The 15,110-nt window shown below is 52.6% G+C and overlaps 1 protein-coding gene across 1 annotated transcript in view; it reads right to left on the reverse strand.

Moving 5' to 3' along the window:
- Positions 1–3,907: 3,907 nt before the first annotated feature.
- Positions 3,908–15,110, reverse strand: part of LOC122449330 (guanylate cyclase D-like) — a 41,455-nt gene continuing 30,252 nt past the window's right edge. Inside the window, 6 exon segments of the mRNA XM_043480850.1 lie at positions 3,908–4,024; positions 8,841–8,926; positions 10,564–10,658; positions 11,720–11,809; positions 11,812–11,817; positions 12,769–12,943. Of these exon segments, the coding sequence (XP_043336785.1) occupies positions 3,916–4,024; positions 8,841–8,926; positions 10,564–10,658; positions 11,720–11,809; positions 11,812–11,817; positions 12,769–12,943 (561 nt within the window). The 3' untranslated portion in view covers positions 3,908–3,915.

A 15,110-nucleotide genomic window follows, 5' to 3' on the forward strand; every position in this document is an offset into this window, starting at 1 on the left:
AGGGCAGAGGAGGTGCCCTTCCTACAGTACACAGGGGTGGAAGGGAGGGTTTCAGGGAAGGCTTCCTGGAGGAAGTGGCAGAGGAGCAGAGGCATGGAGGGTACAGAGGAGCTGGCCAGACGGGGTGGGAAGCAGAGGGGCTGGGGAAGAGCATTCAGGCCAGAACTGAGGCTGGAGGTAGGGAAGAGAGACAGGGCAGCCAGGGAAGCCACGGGCTGACACACTGCCCATACCTACATAGTGGGGAGGATCCTGCCTAAGCATTAGACTCAGCAAGCCCAGATGCAGACAGAGCAGAGGAGAAACTAGGCAGGAGACTCGGGAGCTGGTATTGCAGGAACAGAGATTGTTCACTGAAACCTCTGGGCTAACTAGTTCATCAGTTTATTCATTCATCGATTCAGCCTCCCAAAGCACACCTCTGCCTGGGCATTAAAGGAAAGCAGTGAACTAGATAAGGTTCCTACTGACGTGAAGGTCAGGCAAGGCAACTACTAATTAAACACAGAGGGAAGTTAGGAAAAGGTTCTAGTTCTTTTTTTTGCCAGGCCACGCAGCCTGTGGAAACTTACTTCCCCCACCAGGGTTGAACCTGGACCCTCAACAGTGAGAGCATGGATTCTAACCACTGGATAGCCAGGGGATTCCCAGGAGGTAGCTTTTTAGGTGGACACTGAAGGATGTGTTCACCAAATGTTGAAAAAGAGATAAGGTCATTTAGGTAGAGGAAACAACAAGAGGTGGCATCGTGAAGGGTTTGGGGAAGAGTAAGAGGCCTGACGTGGCCAGAGCATCAGAGTACAGGGAGCTGGTACGGTAAAGACAGCCTGAGGAGAGCCTTGAATGCCAGGCTAAAGCATTTGTTGTTTCCAAGGAGACCATCCCAAATTGTGCCTGCCTGAAGGACCACGAACTGAACCACTCCAGACCAGGCCCCGCAAGGACCTTCCAGAGCCCCGTGGCCCCATCTGTCATATCAAGAACCCCAGTCCCCAGAGAGGCCAGGGGTGTCCCATTGCTGGGAACTGACCCCGAGGGACAGAAGGATGGCCCCAGGGTGGTGGGGGAGAGGAGGGGACTTCAGGGGGACCAGCTGGCACTGATTCATCATGAAAGTCATGACTTGGGGCCCCATCTCTGGGGTTCCATCTGAGCTTATGCACGGAAGCCCCATGCAAATGCTAGGCCAGCTCCTCAAGAGGGGAGGGCCAGCTCTGAGCACCTCCTCAGCCTCACCTCATCCACAGAGAAGACAATTGCTTGCCCCTGAGGCCACCCCTTCTGCATGTTCTCCAGGGACCGTTGCTATCTCTCCTGGCTTCTGTAGCAGCTGTTCTGCCGCCTTGAATCAGGAGACAGAGGTGGCCTGAACAGGTCCTTTCACCCCTCTGAGCCTCTGTTTTTACTTCTAGAAAGTGGGTAAACACCTCCTGTCCCAAGAGTGGCTGTGGTTAAGATAATGTGTGTGGAAGCTCCAGGCATAGGGGCTGGCCCACAGCAGGCAGCTCGTGACTGTAAAGTAAATAAGCCCCAAAGCCTCTGGGACAGAGGAAACCAGCCCAGCCCAGGAGGGACCACAGCGCAGGAGCCAGGTGGGTACTGGCTGTCCCCCTGGGTGACCACATCTTCTACTAATGGGGGAGGCTGGGGAGAGATGAGGACCCCAGAGTCACGGGGTCTATTCATAGGCAGTGTGTTGGCTTTAGCACCAGAGTTTCTCCCTGGAGCCCCCAGGTTCTACCCTGGAGCGTCTGAGTAGAGGCCTCCAAGAACAGAGCCACCTTAGCCCTCCTCAGCATGGGCAGCTCTGCTCTTCCCACACTACCATCCTGGAGGGCCCAAGAGCAAGGACACCCACCCAAGGCTGGATCCAGACACCCCCGGACATACACCCACCTACACACAAGGCAACACACACCAGCAGACCCACACATTGTGGGCATGGACACAAATATTGGAAGTTTGGCCGCCATTCCCAGACTTTGGTGCCCAGACAGACAAACGTGGACACGTGATGCACACAGCAAAGGCAGCATGCATGCAGACACACCAAGGCACACACATCATCAGAGTACATGAACACAGATGCACAGCTCACACACACACATCCGTAGACAGGCACACACATGCAGACACAGTCACGTGCATGGAAACACAGTCACCTGCCTGCTCGGGGCCCCCGAGTGCTGACATCCACACAACGTACATGAAGCCACCAGGTCTGTTTGCACAGGTGCACCCTGAGTCACGGCTGCAGCACCCTCCCGGGGACCCCAAGCTTTCACTGCTGCCTCCTTTGACCTTCAGCAGCCTCATAAGGCAGGTGGGGTGATCCCCAATGTGCAGTGAGGAGCTAAGGGCATAGAGGTGCCCACAGACCAGCTTCTGGGAGGAAAGTGGAATGGAATCCTGGTTTGAATTCTGGTCTTGTGTCTCTCCACTGCTAGCCCTCCACTGACCACCTGTGTGCCCATGGGTACGCACAGAGGCTCACACCGAGGGGCCTCATGGCGATTAGGCCAGAAGCTTTTTACATATGAAGAGGCTGAGGCCTGGAGAGAAAACCCACAGGCCTTCTGTGGGCTGTGGAGAGTTCAGTGGAGGAACCCGGCCATGCTTCTGGCCAGGCCACAGGGGCACGGCACGCGGAGACACAGTCATGCACAGAGCCCTGGGCACGTCCCAGGATGGGCACGTGGACACCCTCCCTTCTCAGCCCTCCCGCAGGCTTGCTGGGGCCCAGTTGTGGCGTTTCCAGTCCTTTCCATGAATTCTCACAACAACATGGGAGGTGAGGGTGACCCATCCCGTCTGGCATTTGAGGAAATTGAGGAGTAAAAAGATTAGGCCCAAAGTCGTGCAGGTCAGGATGGCAGGAGCATCTCCCAAAGCGGAGTCTAATACTTTCCACCACACAGCAGCTCATGGCTCCACACACATCACCCACATCCCTCTCACATCTACACACACACACACACTCACACACACTCGGCACAGCCCCCGGCAGAACATTCTCCCCACTACTCCCAGTTCAGTTTTAGTACCAGCTCTGCCCTCCCAAGGGGTCTCTTGAAGAAGGACGAGTTTGTTCAGGGCTTAACCTGTCCCCTGGCCCCCACCCTCTCCCCTCAGTCAAGGAAATGAATTCCATGTGTGTCTGGTCCGGCTGCTCTGAAATCAGCCTCGGGGGTTTGGAAAGTAACCCTTTGATGTTGGAAGCCAGTTTAATGAGCTAGTTGTGGTTTGGTTTTTTTTTTTTTTCCTGTATGACAGAAGTCTCATTTTCCTAAGAGCCCAGGAATTATCACTCTCCTCCTTACCCTTCCCTGAGATCTTGGGAGCCCAAGACCTGGACTCCCAACACAGTGCTCACAGAGGTTAGGCAGGCTAGGGAGGAGAGGCAGGGAAGGAGGCAGCTCGCTCTGAACATTTGCTATGGACGGAGCCCTGTGTTAGGAACGAGCCTCGTGTGGGCCTTCTCCAAACCCATTTTAGAGATGACAAAGCAGAGGCTCTGAGAAGTGATGTGACAGGAGCAGGATGACCTCCTCTCTCTGGGCCTGGGCACCACGACTGTACGACAGTGACAGCGTTCTCGATGGAAGGAATAGTGAGCTCCATAATGAGCTCTGAGAGTCAGAACCGTTTGTCAAGAACAAGGCACAGCATGAAAGGAAGGGACTATTTCTATTTTTTATTGTTTCTGTGTCAAGAGGCAAGCTTACCCATAGGATTCACAGAGGAAAGCATCAGTGGCTATCGCCCTAGGGCACATATTAGTGAGAACCTGTTAGCTGCCAGAGAACTCAGCAAGGGAGTTCGTTGCAGGGAGTGGAGGAAGGAGAGGGCCTGGGGGTGTCCAAGCACAGGAGTCTCTGGGCTGGTGCTGGCCCCTGCCCATCTCCATCCTGCTCCTCAGGGCCGGGTCAAGGCCCTCCCCGCACCCCAGGGTCCCGCTGTGCTCTGGCGGGCTTTGGCAAAGACCACCTTGATCTCTTGGTTTATGAGCTCCTGCCAGGCATCCCTAGGGGAAAAGGATAGACAAGAATAGTAAACCCAGCACCCAGAACAACAGTGGTGGGCATTCAGAGCCCACAGCCGATTACAAGGAGCTCCCTCACTGTCCTTGGCATCTCCTGATCCCTGCAGCAGCCCAGCCACAGGCACACCACTGCTGTCCACACTTCAAACTGTAGGGCACGGGGCCCAGGGAGGTGAAGAGCCGCTCACTCATTTACACGTGGGTCCAGAGGCCTCCCAGGAGCTGGGCAGCTCGTCCCAGCCCTGTGCCCTAATGCTTTGGGGTGAGGAGCTCTTTGGCTCTGGGGTTCTAACACAAGTCAGAGCGGGGACACTGGCTCCCCAGCCTGCTCACACTTTCATTTTCTCACCTGCTTCCCACAAATGCCCAGAGGAGTGTGGAATGGGGTCATTGGCTGTGCACAGAGAAGGGAGCAAGGTGGTGAGTGAGAGCCAGGGCCTCACAGCAGCTTGGCAGAGCTAGTTCTGAGCACAGTTGTCAGGGGCAGAGCAGAAAACAGGTCCCGGTATGGAGTGTCTCTGTGGCAGGTGACAGGTGGCCCTTCTGGGGCTCTGCTGCCTAGGTCATGGCTAAACCAAATCATGAGGTGGGGGGTTCCCCATCCCCTGATCTTGACCAGCTTCCCCAAACAGCCCTCAAAATAAAGATAAGTAACTTAAGCCGATACGGCAAATACAGAAAGTAAGGACAAAAGCATTGTTAGAAAACTTGATTTAAAAATCAAACTATTAAAAAAAAAATCAAGTTATAGCATACAGTTCAAGCAAAGATTTGGTAACTGCCTCATAAACACAAGTCCAAGACAAGTTCTCACCCAGCTGGTCCTTCCTGCAGAGATTCTGTGTGGCTGTCTAAGCATCTCTCCGTGTGTCTATGGGTCTGTCTGTCTGTGATCTCACCCCCCAGTAAACGGAGGGGCACATGGTGGTGTTTCCGCGTGTATACGTGTCTGATGCTCGTGCAGGGTGGAGGGTGTGTGTGCACAGGTGGGTGCACTTGTGTGCTTGGACTCCCGTTCCCCCACCTGCTGTATCCGAATCCGTGGGCCTAAGTGGTGTGGGATTCTTCCCTGCCTCCGAGAGGCCTGGAAGGCTCCCAGGTCAGGTCGAGCTCACTGGGCCTAATCTCTGCTCTCTTTCCTCCCTGAGCCAAGAAGATGAAAACATTGCTGGCACTTTCTAAAGTTTCTGGCCTGGAGTGGAAAAGTCATCAGCTGAGAGAGCTCGGGGTGACACATAGCTGCCAGACATGCTGGCTCCCACTCCCAGGATGAGGCGGCAGGGTCGGGAGAGAGAGATGAGAACTCACCTCCCTGGGAGTCTGTCACCTGCAGACCTGCAGGCGGATCGGCCAGCCAGACAGACCCTCCTGGGGGAAGTTCCATAAATGCATCAGCAAGGAAAATCAAGGAGTAATAAGTGCTTCAGGGACACAAGGCTGGGAGATGGGGATGGGACGGCAGCAGGGCCCTGATTAGAGTGTGTGATGAGAGCCTCTTCGCGAAGGAGGCAGCAACAGAGCTGAAACCTGCAGTAGAGGAAGGGACCAGGCACAGGGCCCAGCAAGAGTGAAGGCCCTGAGGTGGGAAGCTCAGTCAGTGAGTCTTAAGGGGCATGAGGGAGGCCCCGAGGTGGTAACTCACAGACAAGGTGCTAGAAAACTGAGCCCACGGGGCAGGCCCAGGCCCGACAGAGCAGGGCCTCAGAGGCAGCATGAAAGAATTCAGGTAGGAAGACCCGGAGGGTGTCAAACAGGGAAACGCCACATGTATCATATGTGTGTTGTTATTCAACGATCACTCTGGCTACTGGGCAAAGATGGATAAGGGTGAAAGTTGAGAAGCCCCTGCAGCGGCCAAGAGAGAGGAGGTGATGGAGAAGCCGTCAGCTTAGGGCTGCGATGGAGGCAGGGCGGCGGAACTGGCTGACATCTCCGGGACAGGGTCTGGCTTTCTGACTGTGGATGGCGAGGCCACCCACGAGAAGAGAACTCTGGGGGAGGCCAGGCCTCCGGTGGACCTGGCGGGTCTCAGGTCCTGTGACAGCTCCAGAAGGAACTGTTGAGGGGGCAGCAAGAGCTCCACGGGCCTGGAGCTCAGAGAAGTTTGGGGGCTGAGGCCCAGAGGGAATGGGGGTGTCATCAGTGTCAGGAGAGGAAGGGCCACCTTGAGGAGGAGCTCTGTGCAGCCCTAGCGAGGAAGGGCTGGGGAGAGGAGAGGAGCGGCGGGGAGCCTGGGGAGGAGGAGATGGAGATCGGGGTGCACAGACGGGGCTGCCGAGGAGGCCTTGGAGAACCTTTCTAGGAAGAGGGAGGCGGGGGAAACGCTACTGCGCAGTCAGGTTGGGAACTAAAACTGCCCACGGAGCTAGTGACATGGGTGCAAGGTCACCAGTGACCTCACAGAGCCTTCTGGGCCGGTGGGTGGAAGTCAGGCTGCGGGGGCCGGGCTGGAGTGGGCGATGAGGAAGTGAGGTCAGCGTCAGCAGACGGGCCTTCTGAGAAAAGTGTCTGCACGTGGAGGCAGAAGCAGGGCCGGCACTGAGGATAGTAAGCTCAGAGGACGGTGGCTCTTGGAGGCTGGAGAGGTGGCTGGAGTAGAGGGCCAGGGGGCTGCAGCCCTTGCCCATGGGAAGGCCCTGGGAAGTCAAGAGCCTACTCCAGGTCCCAGAGCCTGGCTGGGGCCTGGTCCTCACCCAGGAGGCCTCTGCCAAGCTGAAGGACCCAGGGCTCTATGGAGGCTTCTGTGAACTCAAGCTGGTTTTGCACCCAGCAGTCTGGAGTGTCCTCTTTTTTTTTTTTTTTTTAAGGTGCACCTGTGTGTGTTCTGGACCCTGAGGGCTTCTCCATAGGTCAGTGTGTGTGTCCCCCTCTTCCTTCCTCGCTGGACCCCAGGGATGGAGATGAATGGGGCACTGCCTGCCCCTGGGCACGGCTCTGCCTGGGCTCTCCGGGGTCCCAAGGCCTGGGGCACCCCAACAGCGGGGGTAGGAAATGGCTACTCTGACTGCCCTCAGCCCCTGTCCACACCAGCCCTTACACTGGAGGATGTGCCGCCGAGGCTGCTTCAGCACTGGTCTTTTTCCAGGAAGCCCGTGTCTGCCCCACATGGGGTTTCTCATCTTCGAGAGATAGCTGGGGGTGGGGGTGGGGGGCACAGCCTGGGGTGGGGCCTGTCCTGGAAATGCTGAGAGGAGCCAATTGGAAGATCTAATGAAGGAAAGGCCCTGCTCAGGAAACTCTAATGTGGTTGTGCTGTGGGCCCCTGATGGGGCTCTGTCCATCCCCAGGCCAGCCGCCCACTGGTGGAATGAGCCCATGGGCCCCTGTGGTCCCTAGGTCCTCCTCATTTCTAGGAAACTAATTCTCAACAAGAGACAGCACCTGTGCCCTCTGGTGTCTGCAGACTGCCTGTGGCTCCAGTGGAAGGGAGTAAGGAACAGCATGTCGCTGTAAAATGTACTTGCTACCCCCCTACCGGGCATCCCCGGTGGCTCAGCAGTAAAGAATCTGCCTGCAATGCAGGAGACTGAAGAGATCCAGGTTCAATCCCTAGGTCAGGAAGATCCCCTGGAGGAGGACATGGCAACCCAATCCAGTATTCTTGCCTGGAGAATCCCATGAACAGAGGAGCCTAGTGGGCTATAGTCCATGGGGTTTCAAAGAGTTGGACATGACTAAAGCAACTTATCACTCACTCACTATCATTTATAGGAAGTGCGGGGGCTTCCCTGTTGGCTCAGATGGCAAAGAATCTGTCTACAATGCAGGAAACCCAGGTTCAATCCTTGGGTGGGAGAGATCCCCTGGAGGAGGGCATGGCAACCCACTCCAGTATTCTTGCCTGGAGAATCGCATGCACAGAGGAGCCTGGTGCAGTCCATAGGGTCGCCAAGAGTCGGACGTGATCGAAGCGACTGAGCATAGCACAGCACAGCACCCTCCTACCTCGCCCGCGTTGCCCTCAGAGAGGGACGTGGGGTCACAGAGGGCAGAGGACAAAGGGGAGAGCCCAACTGCAAGGCAGGCACCAGCTCTCCGAGAATCTGCTTCTTTTGACCTCCTAAAACATGAGGACCTTTGATCTGTAAATTCCTCATCTGCAGAAATAGTCTGAATGGTGACAAACGCCCAGTGATATTTATCAACGTATCACCTCGGGCTTCCTTGGTGGCTCAGATGGTAAAGAGTCTGCCTGCAATGCAGGAGACCCAGGTTCGATCCCTGGGTTGGGAAGATCCTCTGGAAAAGGAAATGGCAACCCACTCCAGTATTCTTGCCTGGAGAATTCCATGGCAGAGGAGCCTGGCTGGCTACAGTCCATGGGGTCGCAAAGAGTGGGACACTGAGCAACTAATACTTTCACTTTCACCTCTAACCGGCTCAGAATGAGAAGAGTCTCCATGCTCAGCGACAAGAGGGAGGTTGAGTCAATCGTGGTGCCCATAGGCTGCAATCCGGATGCTATAAGTAAGAGTGTGTATGTAAAGTGCTCTGAATAATACAGGAGGGCGCTCAGGATGCTGAGCAGAGAACACAGACCAGAATGAGAAGTTATGGAGACAGAATGATCTCATTCATGAAAAACCTCCCAGAAACAGGCTGGCAGGAACCATGCTGAAGTACTAACAGCAGCTGTCTCTCAGGAGCGGAAAGATGGAGATTATTTAGTCATGAAACAATCCTGTATTTTCCAAGTTTGCCACACTAGGCAGGTAATACCTTTATAATTAGAAAAATAACAAGTGTCAAATTTCAAACAAAAGAGACCAAGCTTTGGGGGGAAATTCCTCTTACTCACCCTGGTTTGATGTCCAGAGGTGTGGGGAGGGGTCTGAGGAAGCCAGCCTTCCCCAGCAGCCAGTAGGTCTCCTCGAAGCCCTTCCCCTGGAAGAGAGAGGAAAGGAGCTTAGCAAACCTCCTTAAGCAGAGAGCAAGGACAGAGGCGTGCTCCCCACCGCTGGGAGGAGAGCAGCCTAGAGCCTAGAGGCAGACTGGGTCCAAATCCTAGCTCTGCCACTTGCTAGCTGTGTGACTTTGACCAACTTACATCGCCTCTCTGTGCCTCCATTTCCTAAATACTTCAGAGAGTTGTTGTGAGGATTAAATGAATTTATGTTTATCCATTAGAGAAGTAAATAAATAATGAATCTTGAATTCTATGACCAGCAGACATGGAACGCTAAGATCCCAGGATTCTGTGATCTGTGAGTCTCCCAAACAGCCAAAGGTTCCTCTGGTCTTCCCTGGGATGGGGATGCAGCTTCCTGGAGGTTAGGAGCAGAGGGGCCATGAGGGGTACAGGGATCATGGCTGGCTGTCCTAGAAGTTTCATGTCCCACCTGGCCCAGGGATGGGTGTAGCCCCTTGGATCACTCAGGTCAGGCCAAAGAACCTGAGGTTGGCATGCTGCTCTCCCCACTCCCACTCTGCATCCCTGCATGTCATCAGAATCCTCTGTTCCTTGGGACTTCTAGCACCCACTCCCCTGAACAAGACATGCCTGCCCTTACTCCAGCTCACTCTCTCATAACCTCAGCCTCCAGAGCAAAGTGTCCCACCTACACTGGCCCTCTCAGGCTAGGTGACCCTGGGCAAGTTACTGCTCGTCTCTGAGTGGCACTCTCCTGCTCTGACATCACTGTGTGATGAAGTCAGTCCTGTGGGGCACCCGTTGGTGGGGCCCAGTCACAGCCCTGGGCCGTTAAATACCTTGGCTGCTTCAGTCACTCTGTAGGCCTGGCTGTACCTGAGGAGCTGGGGAAATGAAAGGGAGTAAGGTCATTCATAGGATAGTCCCATTATTGAAAAGTCATTCATAGGATAGTCCCATTATTGAATGTGAATATTAAAAAAAAAAAAAAGAATACAGAGGTGACAGACCAATCTCTGCCTTTTCAGGACTGAGGGGCAGGGATACCCCAACATCACTCCGTAACAGCAGAGGGTCAGCCATGGGACTGGTGGGTGCACAGAGAAGACAGGATACTTACTGTTGGGGGAAAGGAAGAAGAGTATTCCTGGGTCAGGGCAGGCTTCAGTGAGAGCTGAGGTCTGTGCTAAGGTTCTGAAGGATGAGTAGGAGCCCGACAGTGCTATGGAGAAGGCACAGGCTTTGGAGCCACCAGGTCTAAGATCAACTCTGTGACTTTGGACAACTCTCTTTATATCTCTTATTTAATTTCCTCAACTATACAGTAGGGACATGGATCCTCCTTTCATCATTTCTGTGGTAATAAATATGTTAATATCTGTTGGACATCAGTATGCTGCCCGGGTGGACCATCAGTAGAAGTAACTTCTCTGCCCTGGCACTTTTCCTCATGAGGAGCCAAATGAGGGTGAGTCTCCCAGGAAGAAACGTTTCCGTGGAACTAGGGGAGTAAGGAGGACATGGAAGGTGATCAGCTCCTGGGTCGGCCTTGCTTCAGCGACATCAGTCAGGTGAGAATCTCTCCCACTGCCCACAGAAACTGGACCCCTGGAGACATTTCCAATCAATCCCAGGAAAGAAAGTCTCTCACCTTTATCTCAGTCTGGCCTCTGATGTCAATTTTGTAGCCTTCATCCAGGCTGAGCAGTGTGTGGACTGTGCTTCTGCTGACACGAATTCTGTATGCTGAGGAGAAAGGCGATAGTCAAGTTACTACCTGATGACTGCGTACCTAGTGTTTGGTAAAATCATTGAGGGTCTGTAACAGTCCCCAGTTCCAGCCAGCAAGGCACACAGTTCTGATTCATGCAATGCCCTTTGCCTGGCCCTCTTGTCCCCCAGTAGATTGTTGGGCACTAAAGCAGCAGTCTCAAGGAAAAGTAAATTACATGGATTGAGTGTTAAGAAGAACACAAGATGAAGTCAGAACTGCAGGGACATAATCTCTACTTGTAGGAAAGTCTTTGAAGGCTGATGAGTGCAGATAAGCAGTTATTTTACTTTTAAGGGCAGGACTCCCCACTAAGGCCACCACATCTGGTTAAGCAAGATGTGTCTGGAGCGACATCAGAGAGCACACAGTCTCTGCAGCCAGAGCGGAGGCTCAGCTTTTGCACTGCTGTAATCAAGCCATCAGAGTGGCTCCTGCTGCCAGCAAGTGGCTAAAATGGCATTTTAAAAAATCAAAAGGGGTCCACTCACTCTGTGTGAGTGTGTGTGTGTGTGTGTGTGTGTGTATGCTCAGTTGTTTCTGACTCTATGTGACCTGTGGACTGTAGCCCACCTGTTCTTCTGTCCATGGGATTTCCCAGGTAAGAATCCTGGAGTGGGTTACCATTTCCTTCTCCAGGGGATCTTCTCCTGCGGTGCAGGCAGATTGTTTACCACTGAGCTACCTGGGAAGCCCATTCATTTTAAAGATGGGGAAACCAAGACCTAGAGGAAGAGCATTTTGGCTCAAGGACACTGTGCACCCTGGGTCCAGCTGAGGACCCAGGTTTCCTGCCCCTCAAGTCATTGTTTTTCCTGCTAATTCTCTCATGAGATCATCACAAAAGCCCTGTGCTAAGTTATATTAAAAAAAAAACGACACACATCATCTCCTTATGCTGTAGTGGCTTTGCTGGTAACTAGAGTACGCTGCCACCAGCTGGTGGCTTGGTTACTAAGCACTGTTTCAAACAGCCAGGCTGTAGTAGGAGTTATTGAGTTCCTCCCTGGGCAGGATAGAAGTATGAGACATTCACGCGGTCCTGTAGACTCCATCCGGGATGCGGTGTTAACAGTGTCCCCAAAGAGGCAATACCGAGGCATTGTGAGACCCGCGACCCCCGCACGCAGGGCCCTGAAACTCAAATGTGCCCAGTGAGCTCCTGGACCCAAGAGAAGTCCCTACAACAGTCTTGTCCTTCTCACCCTTACCCCTAAACTTCTGTCCCCACCCTACATTTTGGGCTCCAGCTAGAGGGTAAGGATGAAGCTGTATGGCATCTCCAACAACACCCTGAGAGGAGATGACATCTGTTCCTGGCTCTGGCTTGTGGGTAGGAGGGCACAGAAAAATCTAGGCTCTGCTTTTAGGGAGCCCTCAGCCTGGTAGGGGGAGACGTGTAAACTATAATCAATGTCATGAAGAGGGAAGCACCAGACCTGTGCCAGTCCAGAAGGGGGATTCTGACCTAGCCCTGAGGACTTCCTGGAGGAGGCAGTATATAACTGTGTCTTGAAGGATAAGAAAATGAGTGAGCAGGGAACGGCAGGTGCAAAAGCCACAGAAGCACAGAGCCCACAGGCCTGTGGGAAACTGCAAGTGGCTGAGTATGGATGGAATACCAAGTGGGAGATGAGGCTGCAGAGATTAGCAAGTGTCTTGGAGGCCATGTTGGGCTGGGAAGTTTGGACTTTATGGGGTAGGGGCGTGAAAAAGATATACTATAGTAGAGACACTGAGGCATCTCCTAGTCCCCACCCCGCAGATATTTAGTTGTCTGCCTGACCACAGAAGGTCTCTGTCCTGCCTCTTCTATCAGCTTCTCAGCAGGGACTTAAACGTCCTTGACAGATGCTGAGATAAATATATATATATATATGTGTATATATATATATATGCACGAATCTAAGCAAAACAGATTCTTTGATTTATAATATCTTAGAAGCTTAAAATAATAGAAGAACACTGCAAAAAAATTATATTATGGAGTTTTAGAATCTCAGAATTTCAGAACCCTTTGGGTTGGGTTGCCCCAGCCAGCACCCCAGGCAGGACTGGGAGGCTCCCACAGTCCCATGTGCATACCTGAGTGCAGGCCAGCCCTGATATGAATGGGCACAGTGGGCGCATGCCTCATTCGGAAGTCACCCACAGAGCTGAGGATGTCTAGGGCCATGTTGGTAATCTCGGCCGCATGCTGGCTCCCGTTGCGCCTGGGCAGTCCCGAGGCCACCATGTAGGCATCCCCAATGGTCTCCACCTAGAAGTCACAGCCTTCATGCTCCAGTACAAGCACTCCCCTCCCTGGACTGACCCACATCCCACACAAGGCCACCTCTCAGGCACCCCTGGCCCACCCCTCGAGTCTCTGGCCTACAGTGGCATCTTTCCCAGCCTCTCTAGCAAAGATTAAATCTGCATGTTTCAGATCACCTTTATCTGAATTGGAGGTGACCGTGCCTGTCTCATCTCCTTTGAGCCCAGGCCATGAGCATCTTGGCAACAGAGCTGGGAGCCCCAGCTGCACAATGCTGAGCAGCAGATCAGGGCTTCATCTGGAGAGGAGCACGTGTATATTGGATACATAGCCTACTTCTCCAACCTTTGATTTTCCAAGGTGTAATCCAAGAATGTAGAGTTTGAAATCCGATAGATGGATATAAACCCTGGGTCTGCCATTTACCTTGGTCTGGCCACTTCACCTGTGCAAGCCCCGTTCCTCTTATATGAAATGCATATTAAAGTTAAAGTAGTAAAGAGCCAGTTTCATTATAGATGTTCAATAAGCAGAGACTTCAGTCTTTACCATCATCACCATCACCATCATCTCCTGCACTAACAGTTTTGGAGACAATAGAATCCCAGAGTCTTAGAACCAGGAGGGACTTTAAAAGACCATCCATATGCTTTCCAGTGGCTGTCTGGTCCTGTTCATGTCTCCTCCTTGACATGGCTGCTTCTCCCTCTAGGCAGCTCTGATTTACAAAAGTTGAGTTGAAAGCAACCTGCCTTTCACCTGCTGGCTCCAGCTCTACCTTCTGAACTCATGCCACAAACCTTTCCTATTCTCAAGCTCATTCTCTATTCTGAAGACACCATTCCAGTTCCTGGGGACACAGATATGTGTCATGGCCTTCTCCCGTGTCACAGGCCAAGCCAGCCAAGGTTGAAGATAGCGACTCTACTTCTCGAGTCTTCCCATTTGCAGGTTAAAGAGCCCCACTCCTGCACTGCCCCTCCTTCAGTGGGCACCTGCCAGCATCACTGGGCCTGAAGAGCAGAGCCTTCTCTCTAGCCAAGCATGTGCACTCTCCCTTAGCACCTGGGACATGGAACAACAGACTGGTTCCAAATTGGGAAAGGAGTACATCAAGGCTGTACATTGTCACCCTACTTATTTAACTTATATGCAGAGTACATCATGTGAAATGCTGGGCTGGATGAAGCACAAGCTGGAATCAAGATTGCTGGAGAAATGTCAATAACCCCAGATATGTAGATGACACCACTCTTATGGCAGAAAGTGAAGAAGAACTAAAGAGCCGCTTGATGAAACTGAAAGAGGAGAGTGTAAAAGTTGGCTTAAAACTCAACATTCATAAAACTAAGATCATGGCATCCAGTCCCATCACTTCATGGCAAATAGATGGGGAAACAATGAAAACAGTGAGAGGCTTTATTTTGGGGGGCTCCAAAATCACTGCAGATGGTGATTGCAGCCATGAAATTAAAAGACACTCCTTGGAAGGAAAGTTATGACCAACCTAGATAGCATATTGAAAAGCAGAGACATTACTTTGTCAACAAAGATCCACCTAATCAAAGCTATGGTTTTTTCGGTAGTCATGTATGGATATGAGAGTTGGACTATAAAGAAAGCTGAGCGCCAAAGAATTGATGCTTTTGAACTGTGGTGTTGGAGAAGATTCTTGAGAGTCCCTTGGATTGCAAAGAGATCCAATCAGTCCATCCTAAAGGAAATCAGTCCTGAATATTCTTTGGAAGGACTGATGTTGAAGCTGAAACTCTAATACTTTGGGCACCTGATGCAAAGAACTGACTCATTTGAAAAGACCCTGATGCTGGGAAAGAGTGAAGGCGGGAGGAGAAGGGGATGACAGAGGATGAGATGGTTGGATGGCATCACTGACTCAACGGACATGAGTTTGAGTAAACTCCAGGAGTTGGTGATAGACAGGGAGGCCTGGTGTGCTTCAGTCCATGGGGTCACAAAGAGTCTGACAAGACTGAAAGACTGAACTGAACTGAACTGAGACAGTGATAATAATGATGATGCTTCTCATGTCCACAGGGAGTGCTGTAACTGAATACATCTCCTTCCCCATCATTAGCTGTGGACTGTGCCCTCCTAGCTCTGTCCCCCAACTCTCCCTCTCCCTCACTCGGGATATCCCTGCCCCAGTACC

This window comes from Cervus canadensis, chromosome 11, assembly GCF_019320065.1.
Source record: "Cervus canadensis isolate Bull #8, Minnesota chromosome 11, ASM1932006v1, whole genome shotgun sequence".
NCBI lineage: Eukaryota > Metazoa > Chordata > Mammalia > Artiodactyla > Cervidae > Cervus > Cervus canadensis.